General features: G+C 37.1%; 2 protein-coding genes across 2 annotated transcripts; one reads left to right on the top strand and one right to left on the bottom strand.

The window, feature by feature from the left end:
* Positions 1–7850: 7850 nt before the first annotated feature.
* LOC143645976 (olfactory receptor 5AR1-like) lies at positions 7851–8783 on the top strand. The gene has a single exon (XM_077115062.1). The coding sequence runs from the start codon at positions 7851–7853 to the stop codon at positions 8781–8783; it is 933 nt and encodes a 310-aa protein (XP_076971177.1).
* An 11325-nt stretch (positions 8784–20108) lies between these two features.
* On the bottom strand, positions 20109–21044 carry LOC143645975 (olfactory receptor 2B8-like). The gene has a single exon (XM_077115061.1). The coding sequence runs from the start codon at positions 21042–21044 to the stop codon at positions 20109–20111; it is 936 nt and encodes a 311-aa protein (XP_076971176.1).
* Between the last annotated feature and the right edge of the window lie 593 nt (positions 21045–21637).

Raw genomic sequence — 21637 nt, 5'->3', positions numbered from 1 at the left:
TTCCCCTTCACATGAAAGTTACTCTGTATTCCTGTATGCAGGAGACAGATCCTCTTTGTTTTAGTATTCTTTGAAGGCAAATAGCCCAATTTCTTACATCAGAGTAAAATACATTTCAAATATAGGATAGATTGCTGCAGTGCAGCTGTAATAATGCCCACAAAAACTTCTAACTGTGGAGTCTCTATGCTGGGCTCTGGAGGAAAGATTCCTGACTTATTACAAGTAAGATGTATAGCATGTTCTCTGGCCTCTGGGGAAGCAGCTCTCATGTCACCTCGTTATAGGTGACTCATTTCTCCCTTCTGAGCAAAGTAAAATACATTTAAAGCTAGAGCAGATTGCTGCACTGCAATCTATTTTTCATATTTCTCTCCTTCACCTTTGGGACACCTGAGCCCAGTGGAGAATGAAATGTCAGTCACAATTAGTACTGCTGAATATCCTTTTACTGTCTCTCCAGGTTAGTGACCTGAATTATGGTGACAGGTGTCAGCAGAGGAGTCATGAGAAGATGGAGAAACCAGGATAGTCTTGACTGGAGCCCTGGCTCTATGGCCCATTGATTGTGTCCTTTGGTTATTTCACTATATCTTCCTGTGTCTTCACTTTTGCATATCTAATTAGCAATTCTAATGCCTACTTCAAGGTGACTCAGGAGATAAAGCAATGAACATGAATTACTGAGCTCAATACCTGGAATATAGACATGATAATAAACAAGAATTTAATCCACTACCACATTCTTTCTTACTCTCCAGAATAAGAAATAGCTAGCAATATGTATAGCTATATTCTGACTTACCAGGTGCCACATTGGCCATGTGATCTTCCATGCAAGAGACACAGGGCCTGAAAGTCAGATGTGTAAATATCTGAAGATTCTTTAAATTACGTATATCACTTTGAGGTGATACTCTAGTTTGCTTTTCTATATCATGTAATTAATGCAACCTGAGCTGGATGCTGGGGGACATAAAATTTAAAAGTCAGGTTGCTTCATCTCCAGCAATTAAGAAAATTGAATTATTACACATTATCTTGGCTAAGTCTTTTCTTTTGTATTTTATTTGTCTGTCTATTTTCAGTAAACCATAAGAAAATACAGTAGGTTCCTATCAGCACTAATTCTGAATCATCACCCTTTCTCATCTGAGTGTGAATTGGTTGTTATATGGGAACAGACTGTGATAAATTAAATCGGATTGAGATTTGCATAATGAGAGTGTGGATTGAGGTTGGAAAAAAGATCACATGGCACTAAGAGATCATTGGGAGGGGCACAGAATAGAAAGAACCTATGTAATGAAAAAGTGGGAGAATAAGACCACTGGACCATAAAGGTGGAATTGGGATGTGAATATGATAAATTAGTCTCAGGCTATGATGCAGGACACCCCAGAGAGCTCGAGAATAAGCAGAGAACCCATTTCCAACCCTAGATTGAGCGTCACTCAAAGAGGTACCAGACATGTGAAGTTATATCACCCTGCCACTAGGATTATGACCAGAAGAACTAGGAAAGCAATGTGCTCTCCATGGAGAATTCTGATAATTCACTGGTATTCAGCCTACTGAACTTGGAATAATAAGAGATTGAAGGCCAAGTTGTAATGGACCCTTCTTGGAGTATCATGTTTCTCTAAAGCCAAGTAAGCAAGCCAACAAAGATTTATTGAGCAACTAATTGAGGCAATGCTAGCTAATAAAGATATGACAGTCTAGAAGAACTTACAAATGGTCTGTAAAAAGAATGAGGTGACATTTTGAATGATGGAGAAAACCTGTCTAGCTAATCCTCTCCCTGGTCATAAATAGGGAAGACTAGGGATGAATAATTGTAGCAGCTAATATTAATTGAGCTTGTACAACTTGCCAAGTACACTCCTAACCATACATATTTTTTAAATTTTTATAAAGAATTTCCATCACAGATAAGAAATAACCAACATGTTCAAATAACTAATACAGATCAGAACTCAGCCTATACAGTTTTTCCTGATTCCAGAATATGAATTGCTAACCATTTGTGTTTCTGCATCTCATAAATAACTAAAAGGGGCTCTTAAAAATGTACTTTTGCATTAAATGTGAATGACAACACATAAGCTACAATAATGATTAATGGTTGATGTACTAAAAGGGGCAGGATGGACAATACTGGCTAATTCAGCAGCCATGTGTGGTATCCTTGGGGGTATTGGTTGCTAGCAAAAGTATTGAATCAGAGACATTAGTAGTGGAAAGGTGAAGTGGCTAAATAGTGAATTATATAACACCCATTTGTTGAGAACACTGTCCAACTAGTTGAGCAAAATTATTCAATATCTAAAAGCTAGAGTTTAAAGAGAAGGTCTCACTAAGTAGTGTTTTCCTGTGGTGACATGGAAATTTATGGGTGTCACAATGATGAGGGTATACTGCAAGATTTAGTAGAAACTAGGGTTCAAAATCCCTACAAATTGCAATGTAATCTCTAACCACAAAGATTTACCCATGCTCCACAGGACTGTCAAGTGTTCTTCTAGTTGTATATGGACTTGACAGGATTATCTGAGCCTTGACTCTACCTTCATTTTACATGTAAACACAGTTTATATATAAACATAGTGCATTTTTCATGGATTTTATGTATAACAAAGTTGCCACATATGCAGCTCTTCAATAACTCAAGGGAAAAAATTGGCTCAGATTTAGCAAGAACCATTCAGCATTTTGTAACTGATATCATGAATGAAAATGTTGCAAGATTGGTTATACAGATAACACATCTGTTATCGGTTTGCATTTTTAACAGTCACATTTGTGACTGTGCAAGCAGTCCTGCCTAATCAATTAGTTACTAAACTACACATTATTTTATTATAATTACTTTCTTTGACCAGTGTAAGATGTGACTGCAATTGAGCAAACCATGCATTAAAAATATAAGAAAAATTACACACAAAAAGACAGAACTTCGTAATTTATAAAAGTATAAAATTAACCTGTGTGGACATGGGAAAGATAATTAATTCTCTCTCACTCTCTTTATCTGTAAATCAGAAACTAACTCATTTCATCTGAAACTGGAGGCGATATAATTATACTCAGAAGATTCGATTGAATCACATATGTGAAGGTGCCCCACAGAATCACTAGGGAATAAAAGGTCTCAAGAGATGCCAATTTCCTTACCCTGACTACCAAACTATGCGCTCAGACAAGGTCAAATATGATTTTTCTGTAATTTATGAGTGATTTGGTCATCTCAACTGAAGCATCTGAAAATATTTTCCTTGTGTTTTCTTCTTTTATCATTAAGATCAAAAGAAAAGAGTACTCTTTTCTTATTTGCCACCACTCAGGGGGTGGCAGATAATCAAAGCTTTGAGTCTCCTGTGAGTGCAGAAAAGCATTTCATCATATTTCTTTTGGGGATTGAATGCAACTCTGAGATGTAAATACCTTCCACACTGGAGTAAGGATTGGATGAGCGAGAAGCTCAGAGACAACTACAAAAGCATTTCATCATCTTTGGATTTTTCTTAGGATATTTGTCAGTATACCCAATCGAGAGAGGAGGAGAATTCAACCTCTCCCCAACAGGTAGAAAACAGGCCACATCAAAAGTCAGTATTTAGAAGAAAAAAGGAAAAAGATGTGACCTTTGGAGGAGGCAAATCACAACACCCAGTACTTCTTTGAGTATGATTTCTGCTTGGTGCCAGGTTCATGCCATTTTAACATTTCAAAAAGATACCTAAGCCATGGGTTCGGCTTTTAGGAACCCTAGAATAAGTTTGGATTCAGAGAAAGCAAGAATTTGACGTTTCTGTAGAGCCAGGGACTCTGTATTTTCCATTCCATCCATGTCACATTTGAGGCAGCTACATACAGTGCAGCAAATTACCATCACCACAACGTGTTAGTGGCAGAAACAACTGGAGCCTAAAGCTGCAAACTCTTACCCTTGTATTCTTTCCTATAACCATGCAAAAGCAGGTGATCCTAGAAATCTGAAATACATTGGACTTGTGTTTATTTCTGCAGGACAGTACCTTTGTTGGTCTTCTATTAAATATTTGAGTTCATTGAAATTTTCTTATTTGCTTCTATCCTCTTTTCAATAGTCAGATAGATGGGCTGAATTTTTGCTGCATGATATTAAGCAGGAAATTGTGAACATTTTCTTTCATCAAGCCCTGGTTTTGGATTTTATAGTATCTTCTCTACTCATATAATTATTTAACAAGAGAGTGGTAGAGATCAAACCACATCTTTCCTACAAGTTATAGATGAGCATGATACTTCTGTGGCAAAAGCATGACACCTCTTTTATTTAAGAGATATGAGAGCAGACCATATACTGCATCAAAACATCTACACTAACACGCAATGGCCAGGAGCACTAAGCACTTAGCACATGCAGTCACTGAATTCAGCACTTCATATATATATATATTCTAACTAATTTGTGTATATTCTAACCAATTTTTGCATAAAGTTATTAAAGTAAAATTATTAACTTTATTTAATAGGTAAGAAACTGAGACTCCAAAAAGGTAAGTAATATGCTGGAAATCACCAAAGATAAGTCTTACAGCCTTGATTAGTCTGTTCATAACAAGAGAAGAGAGAGAAGGATGTTTTATGATTGATGAAGAACATTATCATGCCCTGCCTCATTTAACCAGCATCTGGAATCAGGAAGGGAGAAGAGAATGATTTTATAATCCTATTTTCCAGGTGAGTGAAATGAATTGGCCAGCATATACACAGTTCAGTTGTGGAGCAGAGTCCTGGCTCCTGGGGCTGTGTTTGTACCAGGCAACTCACACTTTTCTCACTGCTGCAGTCTGCTATTACCCCTGCATTTTCAATATTGATATTTAGGTCTGTTTCCTCATCTATTAAATGATCAGTTTGGGTGAACTGTCCTAAGTTTAATGATAGGATTATTTTCTTTCCCTCTACAATATGAAAATAAAAAACAGACAACTGGAGGACTATGTTTTCCCTATTTCTTACCCGATGTGTTATTTTCACATTCTTTTGCAAGACAGTGGTGGGGGGAAAGGAATCCACAGAATACAGTGTGGGAAACTAGTAGTCCCAGGTTCAGTGCCTGATTCTGCAACTAATTTATTGTGTGACAATGTAAGTCCTCTTAGTCTGATGCCTTTTTTTCCTCGACAACCTTACCTGTGAAATGATATATGTATTCTCACGCAGTGAGAATGAGCTGAATTGGAAGGGGCCAGTAATTTGTTATTTTTATTATTTAACAGCTTTTTTAGGTATAATGAACATGCAATAAATTGCACATATTTAAAGTACACGCTCTGATAAGTTTTGACATATGAAAACATCCATGAAATTGTCACTTCAAAGGAGTGAGCTTACCCATAACCCCACATAATTTCCTCCTGCTTCTTTGTAATCTTTTTCACTGATTCGCCTTCACGCAGCCCCTCCCCAGGCAAAGACTGGTGTGCTTTCTCTCACTCTCTGCTAACTTGCATTTCCTAAGCCTTTATAAATGGAATTATATCATGTATATTCCTTTATATATGGCTTTATTCAATCAGCATAATTGTTTTGAGATTCATCACACATCCAGCATGATGTATCTATCAAAATTCATTTTTAGTTGCTGAATAGCATTCCCTTTTATAGAAATGCCACAATTTGTTTACACAGTCACCTATGGATGAGAATTTGGTCTGCTTTCAGTTTGGGCCTATTAAAAAATAGCCAAACATTTGGCTGTTGTCTATGTTGCTATGAACATTTGTATATGGGTCTTTTTATGGGCATAGCTTTATTTTCTTTTGACTGAGCCTAAGAGTGTGGTTGTATCATAAGGTGGACAGTTGCATGTTTGACTTTATAAGAAACTGCCAAAGCCTGGTCCAGAGTGATTCTACATTCCCACCAAACAATGAGGGAGGTCCCAGTCCATCAACTTCCTTGTCAATACTTGATATAGCACTCTTTTAAAAATCAATTCATTCTAATAAATGTGTCATGGTTTTAATGTGAATTGCCTTAATAACTAATGGTATTGAGTGTCTTTTCATGTACTTATTTGTCACACATATATCTTTTTTTGTTGTTAAGTGTTTAAATCTTTGGCCCATTCTCATGGGGCTATCAGTATTCTTATTATTCAAAGTTGAATAATCAGTTCTTTAACAGAAATATGCTTTATCTTGGGATCTAGTTTGTCGTTTCATTCTCTGTCTCCTATTTGACATGATATGCATATGTATAACCTCAAGAATGAATTGAACAAGAATAAATGTAAAAGCTTTTAAATGATAAGCTCTTGGACCAATACATGGTATTATTTATTTATTAGAATCCCTTCTTTGTTACAGGTGATTATATTCCATGTAAATTTAAAAGAGGAGGCCCTACTTCCATCCGTGCTAGGACTTAAAGTATCTCATCATGAATGGCCATATTTCTGTGGAAGACATATAAGATATTTCTCCATTTTCTTGTAAGCAGTAGCAAACGATTTAAAGTAATAACAATCTAACTTCTCTCTTCAATTTTAGATAAGAGGTACTACTCATTTATAAATTATGTTTCCCCATTTCCCTTTTACAAATCTTGCAGTGGGACCAGATAATCAGGAGAGGGAAGAGAGACTTAAGAAATACACACTCCCATGTGACCACAGCAATGGAAAACCCTTTCTCTCTTCTCTCTTGGGATCCTTTAACCTTATCTCTCAGCTGATATATGCAAAGCCTTATTGGTTAGGCAACTAAGTTTTCCCAAAACACAACTGTGTCTTCAGACTAACTATGCCTCATGTGTGACCACTGAGTGCTTGCAAAAATCAAGGAAACCTAGAGAACTGGTTCCATGTTCAAGCATCTGATAGCCAAAGCAGGAAAGAAAAGACAGGCACAAAAATAAAGAATTAACCACCATAAAATCACATCTACATGGAACACAATAAAGTGTAGTGGGTTCTAGAGTCTGGCAGACCCAGCTCTGTTGTTTATTGGCTATTGGCTTTGGCAGTTACTTAATATTTAGCCTTTATTTATTTTATGTTTCACATTTGAAATGGGGATAACGATGACACTTGCCTCACTGTCGTGAGGATGAAACTGTGCAGTGCCTGCAAAAGATTCAATAAAAGTCTAGCTCTGGGTGGGCCACAGTGGCTCAGCAGGCAGAGTTCTTGCCTCTCATGCTGGAAACCCAGGTTTGATTCCCAGTGCCTGCCCATGCAAAGAAAAAAATTTCTAGCACATAGTTAGTGCTCAATAACTCCTGACTTTTTAAAAAATATTATCTTTTTGATATATTTCTCACCCTCTACTACAAGTATTTCATTTCCTGTATATGATGTGTTAAACTTTGAGATTCATTTTGTGCTCCCTCTCTATGCCTACTGGAAATGAGAGTTAACATTTATGTATTATCTGAATTCATATTTGCTTTGTTTTATAAAGAAATAAGGAATGCTACAAACTACTCTTCTTTACTAATTAATAAAATGGGTAATTGAAAAGACCAGGTCAAACATCTGATGCCATGTGAGAAATGACCTCACAGCACCAAGGAGATTATAAAATCATAACTTTCCATCCCTAAGAAGTTAATAACTTCATTTTTAGTGGACACGTGGAGAGGACCTATGACCATCACTTTCACCAGAGTCATTTGAATTGCCCTGCTGATCACAAAATCTTTTTACTGGCAGGAATCTTAAGATTCACCCCGAACAAAGCCTTCACTTACTTAGAATTATATAGTTATTACAATATCTCTGGTTTATTATTGTTTATCTTTAGTTGAACATTTACAGTGACAAGGAACTTAACTACAACCATAAAACTGAAGAGATGGATAAAGGAAACCACTCAGTGGTGACTGAGTTCATTTTTATGGGCATCACTCAGGACCTCCAGCTGCAGATCATCTTCTTTGTGGTCTTCCTGGTGGTCTACCTGGTCAACGTGGTGGGGAATGTTGGAATGATAATCCTGATCATAACAGACACGCAGCTTCACACACCCATGTATTTCTTTCTCTGCAACCTCTCCTTTGTTGATCTGGGCTACTCTTCAGCCATTGCCCCCAGGATGTTGGTTGACTTCCTACGTAAATGCAAAGTCATCTCCTTCTCCAGCTGTGCCACCCAGTTTGCTTTCTTTGTAGGTTTCGTAGATGCTGAGTGCTATGTCCTGGCAGCCATGGCCTATGACCGTTTTGTGGCCATCTGTCGACCCCTCCATTATAACACTCTCATGTCCAAGCGGGTCTGCTTTGCCCTCATGCTGGGCTCTTACATGATTGGTCTGGTGAGTTTGGTAGTGCATACTTCCCTCACGTTTAGCCTCCGTTATTGTGGTTCCAATATCATCAACCACTTCTTCTGTGAAATCACACCGCTCTTGGCCCTCTCTTGTTCAGACACCTACATCAGTGAGATCTTACTCTTTAGTCTGTGTGGTTTTATTGAATTCAGCACCATCCTTATCATCTTCATTTCCTATGCCTTCATCCTTATTGCCATCATCAGAATGCAGTCAGCTGAAGGTCGCATTAAGGCTTTCTCCACCTGTGGATCTCACCTCACTGGCGTCACCCTCTTCTATGGCACAGTTATGTTTATGTACTTGAGACCAACATCCAGTTACAGCCTGGACCAAGACAAGTGGGCATCTGTATTCTACACTATTATCATTCCCATGTTGAACCCCTTGATCTACAGTCTGAGGAACAAGGATGTAAAAGCTGCTTTTAGAAAATTAATTGGGAGAAAATCTCAATAAAAAAATGAAAATGTTATCACAGGTAAATGACCATGATAGAAGAATGGTGAAAGGAAATAGAATATAGCTTTTTAAGAAATACTACTCACCTTACCATCTCCTTGCTGAAAGAATCTTACACTTTGAAAGAATTTCTATAATCCTTAACTTTACAAACTGAAAGAAATACAAATGATTATTTCTGAAAGACACACAGAACAAGGTACATTCATTTTTTGTTTTACTTAAAGGTGGCTCAAATGTTGATTGGAAATAGAGGCAGGAATTGAAAGTGGGAAAACCAAACCAAATTTTTTTCAGGGGCAGGATAAATGCTAAGGCAAAATGTTTAAACATTTTCTACACTGAATGAAAGTCAGAGAAAATTTAGTTAAATACATGGGAAATATGATTGGTTTGAAGGATGACTTAATTCAGTACAAAATACATCCACTCACATACCTAGAAAAAACTTATGCATGATAGGTATGTGCTTGGTTTTTGAGGATACAAACCAAAGATGCATGTTTTTCCAACAAGGAGCCTATTGTGCTTCCAGTTACTATATTATCTGTCTGAGTTTGGTGCCACCAATAAAAGCATCAGGAGCTGTGCAAGGTTCAAAAAATTGGAAATTCAGGCTCTGCTGTTAACTGTGTGACTTTTGACAAGACCCTTTTCTTTTTTGTCCTCAGTTTCTCCTTTGTCAAGTAATTAGTTTCACCTCATCATTACTTGATTCCTCTGATCTTCTCTATCTAATATTCAAAAGTTGCAGGCATCTGAATTTTCTCATTTTCACATATTGATATCCCTGCTGTCCTAAGAGAACCCTAAGATCCTGGAACTTTAAGGAAAATACAGGTCAGAGCAATCCCATAGGCTAATGTTAGCAAAATTGTAATGTAACAGGTTTAAAGTCATCTTCTTCCCATTCAAGATTTACCCTATTCCTTTCTCTTACTCTCTTCTTAACTCAATTTTACCCTAGCTTTTTCCTTGGTTGCCAAGAGTCTTCATACTTGCCACCATAATTCCCTGATCCTTATCAAAGAATAGTATTGATAATTCTGATGTAGCAGTTACTGATTATAGAAGAGGGTGGGACTCTTTTCTGCATATTCTCAAGGCTACAAATTTTTACTAAAAACCTAAAATATCAGATATCAGAAGCAGGTGAAGGCAGTGGTCTCCGATCTGGGGAAAACTAAGTTTTTCTCAAATGTACTGAAATTCCCTCATACTATCAGTTTCAAATACTTAAACTCAATAGTCTTTCAGTGAAAGACTATCACCAGTGCAATATCGTGAAAGGTCAGTGGAAGATAATGGTGGCTGTCACGTGTGCAGCATGTCCATTCATCAAGAAACACACCAAAAATTTTAGGGTTAAAGACCCAGGATGCAACCAAGGATGAAACCAAGATTCCTAATGGGTGTTTCCATACATGAGATGTAATTGACCTGGCTCAGAATTACTCTATTCATATATGAATGAACAAAAACTTGTCCTTAGTGTCACATTGTGGATAAAGAACAACCTATGACTGATGGCTGGATGTGGAGTTGGCAATCCATAAACAGTCTGGAAATCTAGCCTTCAGTGTCTTTTTTGGAGTGCAATGTGTAAATAACAGTTGCTGTGTGAAAAATAAGAAAATAGATTCCTATAATATTAACTACAAACCAATTGATGTGGATTGAATTGGTGTAATCTAGTTTAGACGTGTTCTTGGTCCCAATTCACATTTTGGTGGGTGTGTTCCCATTGTAGATAGTACCTCAAGATGTTACTTCATTTGAGATATGGCCCAATTCAATCAGCTTGGGCTTTAATCTAGATTACTAGAGTCCTTAGAAACAGAGCCAAAATCAGTCAGAGAGAGAAGCCACCCAAATCCCTCAGTCTTCTTGGAGGAAACATCATCCTGCTGACTTCTCCTAACCTCAAACTCATGAGGAAATAAATTCCTGCTGTTTCATAGCTGTTGTATGCTGCTTGTTCTCACAACCAGGAAATCAAATGAATGTTTGGCACCAGGAGAGGGGTACAGCTATCACAAATATCTAAAAATGTGGAAAGAGTCTTAGAATTGAGTAATGGGTAGAGGCTAGGAGAATTATTAAAGGCTTGAAGGAAACAGCCTAGATTGTTCTGAAGAGACTGTTGGTAAAAAAAAAAAAGAACTTAAAGCTACTTACAATGAGGACTTAGAAGGGAATGATGAATGTATGATCAGAAGTAGACAAAAAGGAGATTTTTTTTTATAAAGTGGCACAGAACTTGGCAAAATTGAGCTCTGATGTCAAATTGAAAGTGGAAATAGTAAGCAATGAACTTGGAAATTTAGTTGAGGAGATTTCTAAGCTAAGTTTAGAAGTAACAGCCTGGCTTCTTCTGGCAGTTTATAGTAAAATGCAAGAGGAAAGGGATACACTGAGATGTGAACTCTTAAGCATAAAGAAACCTGAAACTGATGGTTTGGAAAATTCTGAACCTACCCAGACAGTGTTTTCTCAGACTAGGGCCAAAAGTAGCTCTATCAGAGGCCTCCCTAAGTTTTTAGGAGGACAAGCCTCCGTGTTAGTGTTTAACTGAATGACCTTTTTCACTAAACAGAGCATGGCTGAACACAGGTCCAGTCAGACATTTCAGTGGAAGTCAATATCGGAGATACAGTTATCCCAGAGGGATATATGGAAAGTTCTGTTGCCTCTATGGTTTGAATCTGCTTGGACTGCAGAGAAAGCCAGCAAGGTTTTTGTGAAATATGTACAAGCAGAATCAAGGCCAGGCTGGAGTAAAAGAGACAGAGAAGGGATAAACTGAAGATAAAATAACTTCAAGGGTAGAACCATGGAAGTAAAAGTCTGGACTGAGAAGATCTCCTTGGGCCAAGAGAGCAAGCTTTCCCATATCTGTGAATACGGTGGGTCTGCCCCTGTTTTGGAGGAGGTGGATCATGAATCTAATTGTACTGGGAATGTGCAGCCACTTCAATGCTCAGATTTGGTGGTACTTGTGCCCCTGATTTCATGGAAGCCTCTGCCACAACCCCAATCCTCAGTGAGGGTTGGCCCTGTGCTCTGGTGTTTGTAGAGAGCACAACCTCCATAAAAGGACTTGAAATGGGTGAGGAGCTGCCTCTTAATCTGGCCTGGAGTGCAAAACAGCAATCCATAGATGACTCTTAGACCTTGAAATCTAATAGGGTATCCTTGCTTGTTTTTAGATTTGCTTGGAACTTGTGACCCCTACTTTCCTTCTAATTTCTCCCATCTGGAATGGGAATGTTTGCCTTATGCTTGTCCCACTGTTTTATATTGGAAGCAATTAACTTGATTTCTAGGTTTTACATGTCCATTAAACATAGGAAATCTTGTCTTAGGATACACCTCATCCATAATTGATTTTGATGAGACTTTGTACTTTGCATTATTAATGAAATGACTTAAAGCTTTTTGGGATATTGTGATGGAATGAATGCATTTTGCACATAGAAAGAACATGTCTTTTTGGTTTCCAGGAGGGTGGACTGATATCAATTGAGTTGTGCACTGAAGTTTGGACATGATCTTGACCCACATTCTGTGGGGTGTGGTCCATTATAAATAAGATCTCTTCAAGATATCAGTTTAGTTGAGGTGTGACCCAACTAAATCAGGTTGGATTTTAGCCTGGATTATTTAAAACCTTTATAAGCAAAGTGAAAGTCAGATGAAGAGAGAATCCATGGTAAGCAGCCAGACACTGGAAGTCAATAGAATACAGACAAGAAAGGGAGGAGACATTGTCATCATGTACATTTACTATGTTATGGAAAAGCCAAGGATCAACGTCCACTGGCAGCCAGCTTCAGAATACAACAGTCTTCCTAGAGAGAGCAACACCTTTCTTTCACCTCAATCTTAGACTTCTCCTAGTCTCAAAATCATCAAGTAATAAAAACCCCTTGTTTAAGATAATTCTTATCATGATAATGTTTTAGCATCCAGGAAACTAAAGCAGCAAGTGCACACTATAATTGAAAGAGCAGCTGCCTTGGAATCAGGAAGATATATATTTTCATCACATCTCTACATCTCTAATCAGTGACCTTGGAGTTAGAGAAACACTCTTTATATTTGTCTGTTATGTGCCAGTCAATGAACAAAGCACTTAATAGATCATGAAGTTTCTACAACAACCGTGCAAGAAAAGGATGAAACTAAAGTTCAGACAGAGACAGGTCAGAAACTTGGCAACCTTAAGTGATGGAATAATTTTAATTCTGTTATTCTTTTATTCTAAATAAAAGGCTTGCATTTTCCACTGTGACTAGTAAGAAGCATTCAATCTTTGGATTAGATAGAAATGAACTCTCAGCAAATTCTACAATTCTCTAGCTGTGTGAATTTGAAAAAGTGACTTAATCCCTTTAAAGCTCAGTTTTTCCATCCATAAAATGGGAAAAATATTGCATCCCTTGTAGCATTTTCAAAATGTATAAAGTATCTGCTACATAAAAGATACTTATTAAATACTATTTTTTAAATTTTTCTTTCATTTATGTGTCAACTATCCATAAATATATATCATAGTGATGCACTGAAGTGAGGAAATGAAATGTTTTGCTTTCCCTGGAGTTGGTGGTGGAAGCATGCACATCAACTTATAATAGCAAGGAAATTGGGATGGAAGTTGGATCACATCTGTCCCACTGCCAGCCCTACCAATATTTATCCCAAAGAAATACTTAAACATCTCTGTACTTCAGTATCTTCATCCATAAAATGAGCACTCACATTTACACTATCAGTTTGCTCAAATAAAAGATCAATAGATGGCTGTTGTTTGAAAAACCCTGTGTTCTTTTTCATACATTAAAATCTTAGTCCGGTAATAAAATTGTAGCGAAGGTAAACACATCGATCATGTTCAGTATTATATTCTGCAAAAATCATGTGCATTAGTGTCTCCTTTAATGAACAAGGAATTGGTAAACACTGTAGTAGGGGCTGTGGGAGGCAAAAATGGATGCAGGATATTTAAAAGGGGAGTTGTGAAATTAAACTGAAGTTCAGTTTTGCTTCCTCCACTCTCAAGTTATGTGGTCTCAGGTGAGATTTTGAAAGCAGTCTTTCTTTAAGCCCCATAATACCTGTGTAGAGAGATAAGATAAAGGCAAAACCCATGTCACAGAAAATAAGAATTCTAAAACATAAAATCATAAAAAGTACTGCAGGTGTTCACACTAGAAAACCGATGCTTTCTCTTAGGAGGGCATTCAGAGCATAAGACCAAGAAGACTTTATGGAGTAGAAGGCATCAGATTTGTCTTTGAAGCATGGAACAGAAATATGGTGAGGAAGAGATGAGGTAGGTAATATTGCATAAAGATGGGTAAGATATTGTTACCATTGCCAGTAGCCCCTCTTGCCAGGGAAGTTCTGGTTTTGCCCATTTTTATGGAGTAATTATGAATAGTGCTATCTTTCATTCTCAAAAGTGCCCTGGTTCATATGATAAAATACTTGAAGAACCTAAGTGATGTACTTTGAGGCTTGGTAAATGGAAGTTCTCCTGTTTGTTAGAGGAATACTGTACACACAATTCTGTTCTGTTATGTACCGAATCATGCCCCCCACTCCTAAAACACTGAAGTCCTTACCCCCAGTTCTGTGGATATGAACCCATTTGTAAATAGGATCTTCAAAGATGTTTTTCCTTAAGGTGAGGTCAAACTGAATGGAGTCCTTACAAATAGAGGAAATTTGGATATACTAGGAGGAGAAAGGAGAAGATAACCATATGATAGAGTCAGACATTGAGTTATGGGTTGTTGGTAAGCCACCATCAGAATGTTACAAACAAACTTTAAAGAAAGCATGAACCTATGGACACATTAATGTTTGATTGCTAGTCTCCAAAAATTGAGACATTAAATTCTTGCTGTTGGGCAGGCCATGGTGACTCAGTAGGCAGAGTTCTCACTTGCCATGCTGAAGACCTGGGTTTGATTCCTGGTGCCTGCCCATGCACAAAAGAAAAAAAAAAAAAGGAAAAAGTCCTGCTATTTAAGACAACTAGTCTATGATATTTTTTCACAGCAATCAGAGCAAACTAAGACAAAAACTAAAGCATATAAATCTTAATGCCATCACTACCTCAGTAGACTATGAGACTTTGAAATAAGTTAACTTTTTATTCTCAAGTTCGGGATATAATGCATGAACAACATATATTCATTGAACAAATGAGTGACCATGTTGTGCTGTGTTAGAGAACTACCAAAAACTAGTCTCAATTTTGCTTTTCAAGGAACATATTGAGCATGGTTGCGCACTATCTGAGATTAGTAGGGCAGTATTATTAGTTCAGTTTTCTTAAGATGATGAAACTGGAGATATGCATGGTTAAATGGTTCACCTGTGTTCTCTTAGTTTAGAACTCTTAACACTAGGATTAAAAGTAATTGCTATTTCATAGCCCTGTACATTACAGATTATTGAAATATACAGCATTTTAGAAAGTGATGGTGAGAAAGTGAAATCAGAACTGGGGAGAGATTTGGGGATCTTCTATAATGAACTGGATTTATGGCTGCCTTCAGTCTGGTGATTGGATTAGATTCATTGGGCAAGATTGAAGCAGGATAATATATGAAAGACTTGTTGAAATATACACACTTGCTGGTGACTTCTGTGAGCTGAATTTCGGTAAAATCAAGTGGGCTAGAAGTGTCATGAAAACATCAATGAGTAGAGGAGGGGAGGCTATTTATGATATGATATCAAAGGAGCAGTTCAGCTTTCAGATGTTGCTGGAAAGCTGGACCCCATAAGGTGTAATAAATTTCTTCATGACTTTCTTCCCTTTGGGCATTTTATAATCCTTACAATTAATAACTGAGATACTAATATATTGTTTTCACTTCAAGAGAAAAGATATCCATTAGAAAAGCTGGCAGCACAACGTATCATGGTAACATCTATTAGGCCCGTGGCGAATTTGCATTTTCTTTAGTTTCTCCTATTTTGTACCCCTATGTTGATGACATGAAAACTCTTCAAAACTGTATCATTGTCCTTACAGTTAACCATCCAACCCCCAAAAGTGAAAGTAAAAAGTAGTTCCAGAAGAAAGTTTGACAGGTTTATCACAACACTATTTTCTGAGAGAATGGGTAGATGATAGGAGATAGATAGACAGACAGACAGATAGTAGATTGCTCTAGAGGGAAAATTTATGACAATCTAATCCAAAAACTACCTCATTTTTAAGTGTAAGAACTGAGTTTCATAGAAATAAATGAATTTCCCCAAGTTGGCATACTAATTAGAATTTTGGGAACAAAAATCTATTTTTTCACATTCTAAGTATTGTACCTAACAATATACATTATTATCAATTAGTAGAGCACTGAGAAATGTAGTTTAGGACAATAATTATTTTAAAAAATAAACGATCTGAAGAATGGCCTCATATATTTCCTAGCTATGTTGTCTTCATGTTGTCATAGCCCCAAACAGATGTAGAGAGGAAATCACTCTCATTGGACATTTGATGTGCACAGCCAATCATTGTTTACTTCACTATTTTGTATTAGTCTTATAATCAATTGTTCCTTGTTCTGGCAGTGATTGTAACATATACTAAAGAAAAGTATCAGCTAAAGTTCTTTAAAATGCCACATTTTCCTTTTATGTCAAAACAAGCAAACCTAGGGAAGGAGACAACTCTTGAAGAGATCTAAATGCTTAGGAAAGGGCATGGGCTTATTGGTTTGCATTATTTTTCTTAGTTCCCCCAACTATAAAAGTACTCAAAAAAAAAAGCAAACTGGTCAAAATGAATTGACTTGTAAGCAATTAGTCTAAATGATGAATTCTCACAAAAACAAACATTCACTACCACTTGTTTTACAGGTTTTGTCTAAACGTGACCTAAGAAAGGATAGTTTCACAGTTTTTGGCTATACTTTATTTCTCCCACTTTCAGAATTTGAGAAGTAGGATAGGTAGGCAATTTTTATTAATCAAAAAATAATCTTTCCATTTGTACATACCTTTAAGCATTTTGTGTTTCTTATTCAAAATTATTTTGATGTGAATTTCTAATTTATATTCAGCTAACTAAGCACATATTTCTTATTTGATAATGTTTGAAAGAATTTTAGATGGTACTTTTGGTTTTAGAGAAATTCCTAGAAGAAAACTGGTTCAAAGTATATGCTTTTAAACCTGGTTCATGTATTTAATCAAATATATGAAATGGCAAGACATTTGTAAAGCAAGGTAAATATGCAAAGTAAAAACTACTGTATAAGAATTTGACTATTTAACTAGTGATTAGAGTTTTAGTTTTAAATCAATTATAGACTTAAATGTCTTCTTTTTCTATTTCATCAGAGCTATTTCATTTCCAGATTGTGTATATTTAGAAAAAATGGTTGAATTCGTGTTATTGGGTTTCTCTGAAAGGTGAATTACATAATTTTAAAATCTAGTTTGTAAAATGAAAAGTGCAAATTAATTCTAGAGACAACTCAACTCTAATTTAATATCACAGAAATCTTAGGCCTTGTTTTAACTTCCATCCTAAGTATATCCATACTAAATTATATTTTGTTATTCTCATATATATTTTTTTGCATGGACACACAGTGAGAATTGAACCTGGGTCTTCAGAATGGTAGTTGAGAACTCTGCCACTGAGCCACGATTGCCCACCTGCTATTCTCTTATTTCAAAGAATAATTCCTTTTAAATATAATACTGACATAAAAGTTTCAAAAACAAGTGTGTTAAAGAAAAAACAAATGTGTTAGTTTGCAAGCTGCTGGAATGTGATATGCCAGATATGGAACAGCTTTTAAAAAGGGAATTTAATAAGCCCTTAGCCTATGAAAATGTCCAAACTAAGGCATCCAGGGAAGGATACTTTAATTCAAGAAAGGCCAACACATCTGGAACACCTCTGTTGGGTGGAATGTCTCACTGGCCTCTGCTGGTACCTTCCTCCTGGGCTCTGTTGCTTTCAGCCTCTGTTCCTATGGGGTTTCTCACTTTACTTCTCAGGGGCTGGCTTTCTTCTCTTGGATTTTCTTGGTTCTCTCCAGGTCCTGGCTTGCTTAACATCTCATAGCAATGTCTGCTGGGCTCCAAGCATCTCTGAACATCTCTCTGTTCTCTAAGTTTTGACATCTGTGTCAGCTCTGCTCTGAAGTTTCTATCAGCTCTGTCACTTCTAACTCTCCCCCAAATATTTTCTCTTTTAGAGAATCCCAATAAACTAATCAAGACCCACATGGAATGGGAGGAGTCACATCTCCTTTTATTCAACATGTCACACCCACAGTTTGGCATGTCACATCTTCATGGATATAATCAAGTCAGAAGTTTCTGACCTACCCTATTAAATTAGGATTAGAAGAAATGGTTGCTCCCAACAGACTGGATCAGGATTAAAACATGGCATTTCTGGGGGAATATATTACCTTCAAACTGGCACTGTATGAAACATATTTTCACAAATTTGCATCATTATCCAGTTTACATGTATAGATAAATATGATATCTCTATATACACATAATACAGTCTGTACTCCACAAAGTATGCAGAAAAATCTTTCCAAAACATGAATTATGTCATGCTTACCCAAGAAGCTTAAATTTAACTAATAATAAATCTGTACTCATTTCCTCAATCAATGCTGCACTGAATGCCCTCACTGCTGCCTGCTTCCCTGCCACAACTCCTGCTGCTCTGCTTTTCCCTGGTTTGCTTTATTTCCTGAAATAAAGCAAACTGTTTCACTCCTCCATGGTCTTTATTCACAACCACTTTTACCTGGAAAACTCTTCTTCTTATTCTGGCTCCTACCACTCCTTCTTATCTACCTTGATGCAAAGCAGTACGGTGTGTAAAGGAGTTCCTTTATTGTATTAATAAAAATTCATCAATATATGTGTTTTTATATTTATGCATATTACAATATTTCATGAAATTTTATTTATGCTTTATAAATAAATTATGTGCAAATGTGTACATATATATTCTTGTTTGTAGGGAAGGGAACATTTCTCTTTTATTGAACATCATATTACATAATATAATACATTCAATAATATATAGTGAATGCATGAATCTACTGCTAATATATGATACATCACCAAATTATCTGCTTATGATCATTGCTATCCTCCTATCCACACAATCAGCCAAAGACCATCAGAGACAACTCTGCTGTCAGATAAAATCAGATTTATTGAGCCATTGAAAAGAAAGAGACCACCCACCACGGAAACAGTACAGTGTGTCACCACATAAAGTATGAGAGTTCTCACAGGATTTGGAGAATGGTGGGTTTAGGTGAAATTTAAAGGAAGTAGTTTTGAGTGGCTCATTGCAAAGCAGTATGGTGTGTAAAGGAGTCAAGTTTAGGTCTAAAACACAGAGCAGTCACAAGGTCCTGTACCCTTAGTTTGTTGGCTTGAAACAGCACATATGACAGAGAAACAAGTTCTTAAACCTAATCCGTTCCTGTGGGAATAAATCCATTTTAAGTAGGACCTTTCAATGAGATTAGTTTAGTTAAGGTGTGACCCACCTCAGTCAGTATGGGTCTTACTCCTGTTGCTGAATTTCTTTATAAAAGAATGAAATTCAGACAGGGAAAGCCACAGAAGCAAGAAGCTAAAGTCAATGAAACTCAGAAGATAAAGGTGAGCCCAGGAGTTGCCACTATGTGCCTAGCCATGTGGCAGAGGAGCCAAGGATTATCAAAAGCTGTTCTTGTAAACAAAGCATGGCCTTCATAAAGACTTGACTTGGATATTTTTGCATCTTCAAAACCATGAGCTAATAAATCTCCATGGTTTAAGCCAACCCATTCTGTTGTATTTGCAGAAGCAGCCTAGAAAACTAAAACTACAATATTAAGATGGAGAATGTTGAGTCCTAAAACCTTTAGTTTGATGCTCTGCACCTGGGTTGGACATTGAGCTTGCTTCCTTGTATAAAAGTGATTTAGAGCCTCTGGGTAGGAGTGAGATGTTTCCTCTTTATTTCAAGCAACTAATTTCAGATGGTCTATGGTTTTAGAGAACCACATTTTCTCACTGGGGAAAAAATTGTAACTACTTAATGAAAGGGGTTGTTTTGGCACTTTATGGCTGCTGTGTGTCCATGAGAGAAACATTTTCCTTGCTAACTTTCCAGCTGGAATATTGTGTCTTTTATCACAGCTTAAGTAAAATGGGGCAGATTTTGACAGTCAAGCAATTTTTTTTCTTTTCTCCATTCATATACAGAACAGAATAATCTTAGATTGTCACTTAACCTTAGTGTCCAATGAACAACTCTCATGTCCTCTGCTTTGCAATAGCTCTCCTTATAGCTCCTTTCACATCTTGGTTCCTCAGGCTGTAGATCAAAGGATTGAGCATGGGTGGGATCACAGTATAAAAAACTGCAATTATCTTGCCCCCGGCCCGGAAAGACTTTGACTGTGGTCTCATGTATGTGACGATGGCAGTTCCATAGAATAAAGCCACCACGGTCACATGGGAGACACAGGTGGACAGTGTCTTGTGCCTCCCAGAGACTGACCATATCCTGAGGATAGACATAAGGATTCGGGCATAAGAAACAAGAATGAGGAGGAAAGGAATGAAGATGATGATGATACTGAAGACAAAAACAACCATCTCAGTAAATGAAGTGTCTGTGCAAGCCAGCCTCAGGACAGAAGGCACCTCACAGAAAAAGTGATTCAGGACATTGGGTCCACAATATGGCAAACTTAAGGTGAGGACATTGATCACCATGGAACCAAGGAAGCTGATGAACCAAGAAATGGCAGCCAGTTGGACACAGGTGCTTTGGTCCATGATGACAGTGTAGTGAAGAGGATGACAAATGGCTACATATCGGTCATAAGCCATAACACCAAGCAGGACACATTCGATCATTCCAAAGGAGAGGGAGAAGTACATCTGAGTAGCACAGCCAGAGAATGAGATGGTCTTCTGTTTCCCCACCATGTTGGACAGCATTTGTGGGACATTGGTGGATGTGTAGCAGATGTCCAAAAAGGATAAATTAGTGAGAAAGAAGTACATGGGGGTATGGAGACAAGGTTCTATTTGGATAATAGTGATGATGATGATATTACCAGCCACAGTCAATAAATAAAATACCAAGAAGATAAAAAAGAGAGTGAACTGGATCTTTGGCTGAGAGGAGAGGCCCAGAAACACAAATTCAGTCACAGAAAAATTAGTTTTTATCATATCCATTTTTCAGGTCACTTTACTTTCAAAGGACCATCTTGAAAACAAAATTAAATGGCCTGTACATCATAGTGTTGGAAACACAAAGCATAACAAAGGAGGAGAAATTTTGGTCTGAGTTATATTTTCAGTATGGCTATAACAGTTTTTTATAAATGGAACATTTTTCTTCTGTTTCTGGAGGAAATATTCTCCAGATGAGATAGGAATAGCAAATACAAATATTAAGTACAGTGAATCAGATATTCTTGTCTTTTCTCAAATGGGGTGTTCTTTGGTCTGTCAATAGCCTCTCAAACCCTATTTATTCTTCAAAATCCTTATCCACATTCCATATACTTCACATAAATTGGACTTCGTTTTTGTTCTATGCCTAGCAATAGAGAAATTTGATGCAGAGCCCAAGCAGAAAGTAGTAAAGGGCATTGACCCATGTGCTATGACTTTAGCCTACAGAGGAAGGCAGACGGTGCTTCTTCTGTTGCATCCTGATTCAACCTTCTTATCCTTCATTCTAAAGAACAACCACTGTGCACAAACAACAACAAAAACTGTCATGAAACACACTAGCTGCAAATTCTTCCAGCTTCATCACTTCC

This window comes from Tamandua tetradactyla, chromosome 9 (genome assembly GCF_023851605.1).
Source record: "Tamandua tetradactyla isolate mTamTet1 chromosome 9, mTamTet1.pri, whole genome shotgun sequence".
Classification (NCBI taxonomy): domain Eukaryota; kingdom Metazoa; phylum Chordata; class Mammalia; order Pilosa; family Myrmecophagidae; genus Tamandua; species Tamandua tetradactyla.
The sequence above is the reverse complement of the archived record's forward strand: the minus strand, read 5'-3'. Positions and strand labels throughout refer to the sequence as shown.

Coding starts and splice junctions, on each gene's coding strand:
- LOC143645976 (XM_077115062.1), top strand. CDS start 7,851: ATGGATAAAGGAAACCACTCAGTGGTGACTGAGTTCATTTTTATGGGC.
- LOC143645975 (XM_077115061.1), bottom strand. CDS start 21,044: ATGGATATGATAAAAACTAATTTTTCTGTGACTGAATTTGTGTTTCTG.